Source organism: Zerene cesonia, unplaced genomic scaffold (genome assembly GCF_012273895.1).
Source record: "Zerene cesonia ecotype Mississippi unplaced genomic scaffold, Zerene_cesonia_1.1 Zces_u008, whole genome shotgun sequence".
NCBI classification, from domain to species: domain Eukaryota; kingdom Metazoa; phylum Arthropoda; class Insecta; order Lepidoptera; family Pieridae; genus Zerene; species Zerene cesonia.
The window spans coordinates 771,248-782,217 of NW_024045138.1; the positions used below are offsets into that span (position 1 = coordinate 771,248).

Here is a 10,970-nt window from a genome sequence, read left to right on the forward strand (position 1 = left end):
AAAGGTAGCAGGCAAAAACTGGCAGCAAGAAACTTTTAATCGGGCCAAATGGCGTGCCATAGGAGAGGCCTACGTCCAACAGTGGACACACAAAGGCTGAGAAGAGATCCAAACCTGAGGTTACTTAACAGTATTTTTTTGCTCTCTATAATAAAAAAAAACATACACATACCACACTCTGCCCGACAGAAACACTGTGCAGTTCTAGCGACTGCAATACAACAAACACACCACAGTACAGGCGACTGTTAGTCACACTGCGCAGTATGACTGACAGCTAGACACATACACTGTACATACTAGCGACAGTACTGTATGAACACACATACTTATACATGCACCTACTTAAATACATTCACAGAATATGGCACTTAACCACTTTAACTTCACATATTTTATTATACACGAATTTATTAAACCATTATCTTCTATAGAACTATGACAATCGTAGTCCTATTAGCGTTAGAAATGAAAACACTCATTCGACATTATTTTCCTTCCCTCTTATTCGATGCTAATTGAAAAAAAAAATTTACCAGGTGCTGGCAATGGTGGAGGGCCGTGACAGGCGGCCAGAGCTTGGCTACAAACTGGCCATGGAGCTCAAAAACGCTATGGAAGACCAATAGGTCATAGGCCACACACGTCTGACTATTTCCAATTGACCATAATCCATCCCTAGTTACGTATAATACGCGTGTGAAAGAGAAGCGTGAGAGTAACAGAGACAAATATGTGTTGCAGAACTCCGTCACTTTTGGTGTCTGAAATTCCGGTATTTTAGCTCAAAGCACGCTTTTAAAAGCTACACATAGTTTTGAGTCCTGTCATTGCTCCTCTGGCACACACAAAAATGAAGATTTACCGCAGTAGTCGGCTTTTCTAGACTTTTCTAGTATCAGTGACTTCGATCCTTGCATAGACACAAAAAATAAATTAGATTTTGAAATAACAGCTAAATATTTAAGCTAGCTAGAACTGATCATAAATAATTTTAATCACAAAAACTTTATTTAACTTGAAACTTATTTGTACGTTTTATGATTTATTTATTGTACTTTAATTTCCCTACGTATTGCGAAGATGCTTTATTAAAACAAATCGCCCATAAACAATAGTTCCTTTCTGACTGGTGATTCTCATTATTTATTTATTAACATTTTTTATGATGTTTTATTTATTATAGATAAGTCAAAGTAGTACTTAATTGTAACAGAGTACAAATGTAGTTGAAATAATGTAAAAGCTTGAGAATAGATGTGACAATAATTGTGCTTTTGAGTTATTTTTTCCAGTGAGTTATTTATTATTTATTATATACTTGTGAATTAATTGTTTATTTTAATGATATTGCAAAAGTAGTTGACCATTCCAGAAATCTCAATTTGACTTCATGACAATTTTACTGCAAGCTGTTAATTTATTGTAATTTTATATAATTTAAGCTATATTATGTACTTATTTAGTTTTAAGCCATTTTTCTAAAGTAATTTTGTTATACTTTAAGTATAAAGAGCACGAAAGTTGCCAGTTGATATAACTACAAAAAAAAACTATTGTTACACAGAGTTTTTTACGGATTCAGTGTTGACACTGTAACAGTAAAGATTATCTTAAAGTTGATAATAGATACGTTCTCAGTATGTTTTTTTTAACAGAATTACTTATATTTTCATACATTTCGAATAGGTTTTAGCTACATAAAAGTTTTTTAAATACCTCGCATATTATTCAACAAAAAATAGATCCTAGAACGTAGAACTTGCACTAGTATTCGCATTTAAATAACTCAAACAATCAAAATAATATAATACTAAACTGAAAGAATCCTGTGTGAATCTAATGTGTGTAATGTTGCATGTACTCGTAATTCTGTCTCTTTCTATCACTCGAAGTACTGCATTAGAGTGAGATGGACTTATTAACCAGAGATATGTACTGTACATTTAAAAGAATGCGAGTTGCTTCAAGCAAATCTTGATAGATAACTAATTATCTCATTATCATCTCACTCTAACAACGGCCAGTTTTATGTGTCGGAAAGAGATAAATACGGGTAAAAAAGTATAGGCAACAACTGTTAAATGTGAAAATTAATGTATAGCGCACTTCAAATTTAGGCATTCCTATTAGAAATAATGTAACGGTTAGTGAGATCAGATTCCTAATAAATGGCGTGGAAAATTTACAATTTATTTAAATTTATTCTTGAAGGGTTACTTAGGTATTATAGGTGAAATGATCATTTTTATCATGGTTCATGAATAAATAATTTTAATGTGCTTGTGTGTTTTATTTCTTACCTCCTAGCAGTATATAGAGGTAGTCTTAATAAATTAGAAAGAACTTTTTGTACAGTGGATAATGCTAATGCAAACCCACGGTCTTCGGGGAAATATTCGTGGGTAATGTCGGACTTCTATGGCTTACTGCAGTTTGGCTCCACAAGCAGTGGACCAATCGATGAAACTTAATTTTTCGATCCATTTTCGAAAACTACATAAATCTTCCACGTCTAGTCTATTAAGGACTAACGGAACATTTATATTTACTTAGCCCTCGTGATCAAAAAAAAATTAATAATATCACACCATCTACCAGTATTTTTGGAGTGACACATTATAATTTATTTCCAATCTAATGAATGATAGTTTTACAAAGCAGCTATGTAACTTTTAGCCTCCGAACTATCTCCAGACACAAAAATCACACCAACGCAACAAACCCTTTCGCATTCAGAATATTAGATGTGATATTGGGACTTCTGAGGAATTAAATTTAAAACTCTGACTTTTAAAAATCAGAAACACCCAGGTTTCTGTGTATTGAATTTAAGTTTTATTTTTTTAACCCTTCAATTGTGAGACTGAGCACTCGATAAGAAAAAAGATACAGTTATGTGTATATGTTATCGTTTGTATAAAATTTTATTCGTTCAAAATCGTGGACAGTGGCGGCTGCCTGATTATTTACCCGCCTGTTTAGGACCACCTAACGTTTACATAATAGTTTTAGAAAAATCATCTTATTTAAAATACTATATATTTTTACTAGCAGATTTTGTATAAAAATAACTAACATCCATCTATCCGTCAGGATTGGTCAGGAAGTAGGAAACCACAAGAAATATAACCCTTTAGAAGAAAAAGAAGGCAGAAATAAAACACCAAATTCAAATGATATGTATTTATTAGCCATCAAAGAATATCACACAATTCACCAATTTATATGTTGATTATCATAAATATAAAACTACATTTTTATGGATGGATTCTTTCCTGTATTGAGCTAGATTGGCCAAGGCTTATAACCATGTGGATGATACGTTCGTAAAAGATTTCTATTACATTTGTATGATAACATTTTTGGGAAATTTATTAAAGGCATTTCTCATGTAACCGCAGTAATTTTTTTTTTGAAGTCCCAAGTATCAAGCCATATCATTATAAGCAAATTCCACCACACCTTAAACACCTATTACACTAAAATGTATTACTTTCAAACACAAATTAAAAAAAAAAATAGAACTAAACTAAGGAAAATCACAACAGGTAAGCGAGGACAAGTTTGAATTACAATTATAGGTAGGTACCCTACCTAATGTTATAAATAATCAATACATGTTTAGTATTTGAAAATAATTTTTGGTATAAGATCTATAGAGCAAATAAAGTAAGGTTCAATTAAGCATTTTGAAATTATTATCAGTATGATATAAAAATTATATAGTTAATTGAAAAATAGATTTCACATGATCAAAATAATCCCCTTTTTTATAATAACGTAAAAATTTATTTGATTTTGTGTAAGGCAATGATGTACATAATTTGATAAGTTATTCTAAAATAAAATCCAAAACAAGTAAAAAGCGATAGCTGGAAAGTGAGAGATACAGAATATAAAATCACAAGGTTCAACAAGATATCTACAACACTATTCTATATTAAAATCCATGTCATATGCAATATTCTGTTGGCGCCAAAAGATAAAAATTAGAGCTTAACCAATTGCATCAGTGAGATTATAATTCCAAACTACTGTTATTTCTAATCAATTATCCTACCTAGTTCAATGTGTTTGGATAAATGTTCTAAAGCCTCAACATAATATTGTTTAAGCAGCCGTTATACTAGATAGCACCGCCCTACCAAGTTTTTCGACGATAAAATCTAGAATAGTGACCACGAGTTCGCGTCGACTCGTAGTACAGGCCATTAGGATGTCGTAGGCTCTCATATAATCCACAGGATCGATACGACGCATAAAGTTAAATACTATATAGACTAGCTCCTTGAGCTTCTCTTTGATGGTTGACCAGATTTCGCGGAGACTTACTACGGCTGAAAGATAAATTTATTTTATGTTTAACTTCTATCCCAAAATATTTGTATTGTTATATTTGAAAGTAATCAATTTGGAGTTTGACATTATTTATTCACAATCCGGTATCAATCATAGGAATATAATGTTATCCACCTAAAAATTTCAAGTTTTTGGTAGAGAATACCGCAAACCCTTCCTAAACACTACTACTTTACTTACTTACTACTACTTTTTGCTAGTAAATACAAAGACGAGAAGAATTAAACTTATTTGATAGTCTATGTGGTCAGAGGAAAAGATAGTTACAGGGTTACATGAATAGATCCCAATCTAGGATCTACGGGTTAGTAATTCTTTGATTCAAAACAGTTCAGTGGTTTACATGTGAAGATGTCTGTCATTATATTCTGTATTCATTTTATAATATTCATTAATAAATAACATTAGTAGGGATTAAATAATACTAAACTGTTACATTCAGCGATTGAGATTATAAGATAAATAATTAATACTTACACCTAACACCAATACCAGCTGCCCCTCCAATCCCTGCCCCTAGGGCTGCCCCAAGCCTACCACCAGCATAACCCCCAAGTGCTCCTCCAGCTAATGCAAATGCCCCACCCAGCAGGGCAGTATCTAAGTCCCATACAATTCTGATTTTAAAGGCATCCGCTGTAAAATTAAGATTTTTAATTTATCTGACACAGCAAACAATTAAAGAAATTTTATATAGCAACAAGAATTATACTATTATATTGAAGAACTTGGTAGAAAAAACGTCGGGATTGTTTATATATCAATGTATAACTATATTTGTAAGTTTTATGCAGACAAATATTTTTTTGTTGTGTGTGAATTAATAGAGAAATAGTCACAAATCTATTATTTTAATTCTCTATATTAAAAAAAAACATGTTATATCCAGTAAAAATACAACTGAAAATGAATACTGTACTTATTTTATTATCATAGGATAATCAAACAAGATAAACTATATATAAAGCAATTATAATCGAATTCAGAAACGTAAAAGAGATTATTAGGCAATAAGAATAAGGAATTGATATTTGATTGTATTCTTTACCACCATCAGGTAAAATATTTGATACATACATGCAAGGATAAATAATATGTTACAAAACATACCGAGTTCTAAAATGATTTTTTCAATCCAATTTCGATCAAAGTCTATTTCTGTCCTCACATATGGTTGGGCTAAGGCCATTTTTAAAGTATTTCAAAATAGAAGTAAATAAAATAAAAACCAAACACGTTTACAAACTACGTTACTATAATGATGGCAAATAACGCGAGTCGCGAGCCAGAAAAAATTAACATTCACACTTCACAGATCAAATACAAAACATTTCTTTCAAAACGGGAATACCCGTAACTTCTCTTTGGACAAGTGTTGCGATGGGAAAATATTAAACTGCCGTATCAAGGAACTAAAATTATGTATTTATAAAAATAAATTCATGAAACTGCCGTAAATACTTTATTTCTACGAGTAGTTAGAAAATATGTTAATTGTTTGAAAACCCCACTATATTTTTTATGCAATGAAAAACTATATTCTTCTTTACTTTTCATTTTCTTACACATATCATTTGACGCTTGAAATTTCGTACAACCTCCTTGATTTTTAACTGCTTGTTTTGATAGTAGAGCTCCGTTGACAGTGGATGTTATCAACTTATTTCTAGAATTTGTTTTCATATTAAAGTAATACTATAGTAATTAAAAAAGAAATGCAAGCACGACCGTAATCCAAGTTCAATTTACTGACAATTGTGACAATGGTAAATGTGTAGTAACACAGACCAAAGTTTTTTTTAATCTTTATTTAAGGAGCTTAGTCAACAATGATTATGCCGCTCCGTATGTCCACAATGAATTATTATACTACATACATTTTGGCTAGCCTGTATAACGTCCTAGCATCATCCCAGTTTGCTGACGACTTTGTTATTTATATTACTGAGAAAAATATATTGATATTGCCAAGTCAAAATTGCACAGACCAAAGTTCGATTTGCTTTGCTAGCCATGTCAACATATCTATACAAAACAACGTAAAAATATAAGTTTCTCTTTTATTCACGTTAAACAAGCATCATGTTATTTTTGTCAGTATCATAAAATGAAAAACGAAACGGTTATTCCCCTCGTCATAAACAACCATTCCCTACAAGTATTTTATTATCAATATTTAAGAGATGACGAAATCGAAAAGTCGGTATCAATATAGGTATATTTATGTTTTTACGTGCTGTATTTCATAATCAATCAGCCTATTGATAAAAAATCGTTTTGTTCATAATTTTCCATTATGATTTGTCGCAAAGCTGAATTGCCGTATTACTTGATACGGTAATGAAAAGCCTGCCGAATGCCGTATAATCTGAAAATACATCCTTGGAATGCCGTATATTACGTAACAAACCCGCAAGCAAAGAATTTCCCCCTAGAAAATTCCCCCAAAAAAAGGCAATTCCGTCAAAAAATGTCACCCCTAGGGTATACTCCCAAAAAATAAGGCCCCTAAAAATACCTCATTTCATCTTACGTGCCCCCAAATTTAGGGGGAAATCCCCCAAGTTGGCAACACTGGTTTGTCATCTTGTAATCAACTGACATTGATATTGACTGTTGACATATTTTAACATAAATCAAATGAAAATTTGACAGCTGGATCCTGCGCTTTCTGCGTAAAATGAAATCTTTTGTATGTGTGATTCTAATATTATCGTAATTATTGTACTTATTTATAACCATTTATCTGTATGACCAATTAATCTATCATGGAAAAAGACTGGATGTCATCGTTTATAGAAAATTCAGCTTATTACTTATTGGTCGTCACAAGTAAGTAGGTATATTGAGCTCTTGTATATTGATACGGAAAGTACAATTAACTATTGTAAAATATATTATATAATGTTTACTTTTAACTCTACAGTAACAATTTTACAAAAGAAATGTATCCATATTATAGAAAAAAAAAGAAAAATAAGAGATTGTATTAATACAATGAGGGTAGTGTGAAGTCTTACGAACGTTAATTAAATTTCGACGCAACGTGAGCACGTGCACTACTATTTGTGGCTCCCACAGCTTACCATTAAAGAAGAATTAAGAAAAAAGAATGTCTTCCGACTCGGATTTTTCTGAATCTGAAAATGAAGATTACGAGGTCTGTTGTACGCAAGGATCATGTGGATTCATTAAAGGAAATACTTTGCCTTTTGATCCTTCGTCTATAGAAAAAGTAATTCTATCAATATCGGATCAATTCAATTTCCGAGTTATTTTAAACGATGGAAGAGCAAGAAGTGCTGTTATGATTACGACAGGTTTAACTTTGGCGGGCGCTCTGATCGGGAGACATTATGGCGGGAAAGTTGGTGCAGCAGTCGGCGGAGCGGTTGGTGGCGTTTGTGGCTTAGGCGTTGTTGGTAAGATAACTTATTAATCTCGACTATTATTGGGATTTATTTTTTGGATACTTGGCATATATAAAAATGACCCTCTTGAACATTGTCACAGTGTACCACGTGTGCAATGCAGTGGATCTCTCATGAGAGTGCCCCCAATTTTATTTTCTAAAATTATAAGCCTTCCGTATCTGAATTTATCATTTCTACTAATACTATTTTAAATGCTAAAGTACTGAATGACGCCGAAACAACTGAACCGATTTGGATAAAATTTCGTACAAAGATAGGTTGTATCCTAAGAAAGCAGTAAACTCCATGATAGTTTCATCATGGAAATCCTACTGTAACAGCACTTTGCGTAATTAATCCGGTGTAAAGTTAATTGAAATTGTATAAGGGAATTATTACTCTAACGATATTATATATAAGAATAAACACAAATATAACATTGTAATTCTTTTTAAATTTGGGTGGAAGTTTCATACTTCATTAACATTTCAACTAAAACATTTTTCCAGCGGTCACAATGCGAGAAATTTGGCAGGAAATTAAAGGAAAACTATCAGAGCTTTTCGAAATTGTATACGATTACCTAGCTGGCCTGGGTTTAGACGACTACAGAAAGGCGGCCAAATTCCTCACTCAGCAGTCGGGGGGCACTGCTCAACTGGGAATGGTGATTTTGCAAGTCGCATCTGACTTACTTGGAAAGAAAATTGTGTCTAGTTTAACTGCTATGTAATTGAGTTTTAGATTAATTATTTGTAGCTAGATGATTTTAAAATGTTATTAGAATTAAGACATGAACATAAATCGACATAATAATAATTGTAATTGTGATAAAGAGATAATGTCTGTGATATGTGTGACTTAAATTATATAATATGTAGATTGATGAATTTTAACAATTTTAATATGACACTGAACAGACATTTATATGAACAAAATATTAGGATAAGAATTGTATCTTCCATTATTTATTGTTTCTTTATGCTTCTCTTCTTATTTGATAATCTTTTCTTTCTATTTATGGTTTTTCAGTTTCTTTTGTATTCTATCCTATTTTAATTTAATGTGGAATGAAATTGTAACAATTGAAAGAAATAAATTTGCTTCTCAACATAGCTTTTTATTAATAACTATTATTATACAAGCAATTTGGAAGTCATGTTTCACCAACTTATGTAAAGGCTTACCCGCTTACAGTCTTATTCATAAAAAGTTATAGCATATTTAAAGACCATGACTTATGTATATACTTTTTATACTAGAAACGTGAAAAAGTGTTTTTGATAAAAGACCTGACTTATATCACAGATAACATATAATAAACATACTACCTAATACTTATACTGTAACTGTGAGATGATGTAATTGTATAAATAGTCATATATGTAAAAAAATGAAATAATACTACTTTCTATAACTTCAACTTTCCCTTACTCCTACATTAGAAACAAATTTTTCTATTCTTTAACAGTAGGTATGCTCTGTGGCACAACTCGGGAAACACAATGCTTCAAATCCTTATATTCTCTTTCAATGTTCCACAATCTTGTTACTTTTCCTCACTTCACATATTTTGTCCATTCATTAACATGTTCATATCAATAATGACATCATCATCATCATCTTCATCTTCTTCCATGATAAAATCATCATTAATTTTATCTGAAAATTTCATACACATTTTAGAAAAATGCAACCTTAAGTCAGTGAATCTAGTTAAAATGGCAGTAGGAGGTAGTTGGATGATTTAATAAGACATTTACTTAGTCAGTGAATTTCATCATGTGGTGGTTGGTATTTATAATAATTTCACTCTCAAATTTTAGTTCAACACAAACAACTGTTGTGAATAATAGATTTTTATAAGTTTAATTTTATACTTTAGTAACTCACCAAACACAGAATTAGTGACTGTTAAATTCAATGACTCTTCATTGCAGGCTACATTATTTGCAAATTCAGCGTCTTCCTCAAAAACTAATGTTTCACCACTGTTGATGCCTTTCGTGTTTTGCATTAAATTCACCACTGATGTAGATGGTTCTGCCTCTACATTAGAAGACTTAGGTTGTAGACCTTGGGCCTGCATTTTCAAGCTTTCTAAATGTAGTCTTTCTATCTAAAATTCATAAATACATATTTTAAATCTGTTAATAATTAATAACAACAAATATAACTTTCAATACAAAAAAACATTCATAAAATTCGCTTTCAAATGTGATAACCATTGTTTATATTGAATTGTAGTGTAGGTACCTGTAGACTGTTTCGCTCCTTTTTAATAATATTTAACGTTTTTATGAGCCACTTCTCTTCGGCTAATAACTGTGTTTCTTCAGCAATGTGTTTTTGCAATTTGTGCGCAGTCATACGACTCATAATTGAAATGGGTAAGTTGTTACGTTAATCCTTTATAAAACAAAGTGTTTTTATTTGACATCTATTGAACTAATGTTTTTTGTGTATTTGTATATAACAATGTTAAAGTATGCTAATAGTGTGTTTACTGTTTACATATCTATATTTATAGGTAAATTAACGTCAATCGGTTTGTGTCAAAATTCTCAAAAGAGAAACGTCAAGAGTTATGACGACCACATAAGGTGCGTTCACATCTGTAGCTGGTACAGTTATGTACTTTAATCTTATTTCTGGGAACAATATAATATAAAAAATGTGATTCCATTATTTTTAACCAAGGCGTCTTTCTTTTTCTTTTATTGCATGTAATGAATATATGAGTGTACTAATTTGCGTGGTAAATCATCCCGGCACTGAAAGCAGCTCGACGAAACACAGCGGAGTTTAGTTTGCAGCGCATATTCTATACTAATGCGCATTCTCCAACTCCTAATATCTAACATATTATCTCTGTTAATCCATATAAATAAAAGAAAGTGGTGTTAGTTACACTATTTATAAACCAAGAACGAGTTAAAGATTTGGCTGAAAATTTGTCCAGAGCTTAGAACCGGAGGAGGGACATAGGATATAAAAATCATTTTTGTCTCGGAAATCCCACGGGAAACGGGAACATGCGAGGAAAGCTCCGGGTCTATCTTTCCTGCGACTACGCGAGCAATGCCGCGGGCGGAAAGCTAGTTTTTCATAAAAGTTGATTCTATGATATAGGGCCGAAGGTATCACAGCCAAATAAAGGTACTATCGCATACATAAATCAATGACTCTCTGAGG

General features: G+C 31.8%; 4 protein-coding genes and 1 long non-coding RNA gene across 5 annotated transcripts in view; 2 read left to right on the forward strand and 3 right to left on the reverse strand.

Annotated features, from left to right (window-relative positions):
- The window catches only part of LOC119839112, a 1,844-nt gene extending 1,311 nt beyond the window's left edge, over window positions 1-533 (reverse strand). The window contains exon 1 of the long non-coding RNA XR_005288231.1: window positions 115-533. This is a non-coding gene — a long non-coding RNA (uncharacterized LOC119839112). The remainder of the gene's footprint in view (window positions 1-114) is intronic.
- Window positions 1-2,282, forward strand: part of LOC119839111 — a 19,451-nt gene extending 17,169 nt beyond the window's left edge. Inside the window, exon 8 of the mRNA XM_038365309.1 lies at window positions 540-2,282. Within this exon, the coding sequence (XP_038221237.1) occupies window positions 540-629 (90 nt within the window). The 3' untranslated portion in view covers window positions 630-2,282. The remainder of the gene's footprint in view (window positions 1-539) is intronic.
- An 889-nt stretch (window positions 2,283-3,171) lies between these two features.
- On the reverse strand, window positions 3,172-5,692 carry LOC119839125. The gene is made up of 3 exons (XM_038365320.1): window positions 5,473-5,692; window positions 4,840-4,998; window positions 3,172-4,340 (listed from the first exon to the last, which is right to left on the reverse strand). Exons 1-3 carry the CDS (start codon window positions 5,549-5,551, stop codon window positions 4,114-4,116), a joined length of 465 nt encoding a protein of 154 aa, XP_038221248.1. The 5' UTR covers window positions 5,552-5,692; the 3' UTR covers window positions 3,172-4,113.
- A 1,528-nt stretch (window positions 5,693-7,220) lies between these two features.
- Window positions 7,221-8,750, forward strand: LOC119839126. The gene is made up of 2 exons (XM_038365321.1): window positions 7,221-7,784; window positions 8,285-8,750. The coding sequence occupies exons 1-2, from the start codon at window positions 7,475-7,477 to the stop codon at window positions 8,506-8,508; spliced, it is 534 nt and encodes a 177-aa protein (XP_038221249.1). The 5' UTR covers window positions 7,221-7,474; the 3' UTR covers window positions 8,509-8,750.
- A 124-nt stretch (window positions 8,751-8,874) lies between these two features.
- Window positions 8,875-10,327, reverse strand: LOC119839105. Its single transcript, XM_038365302.1, has 3 exons — window positions 10,032-10,327; window positions 9,669-9,894; window positions 8,875-9,437 (listed from the first exon to the last, which is right to left on the reverse strand). Exons 1-3 carry the CDS (start codon window positions 10,152-10,154, stop codon window positions 9,340-9,342), a joined length of 447 nt encoding a protein of 148 aa, XP_038221230.1. The 5' UTR covers window positions 10,155-10,327; the 3' UTR covers window positions 8,875-9,339.
- Window positions 10,328-10,970: the final 643 nt, after the last annotated feature.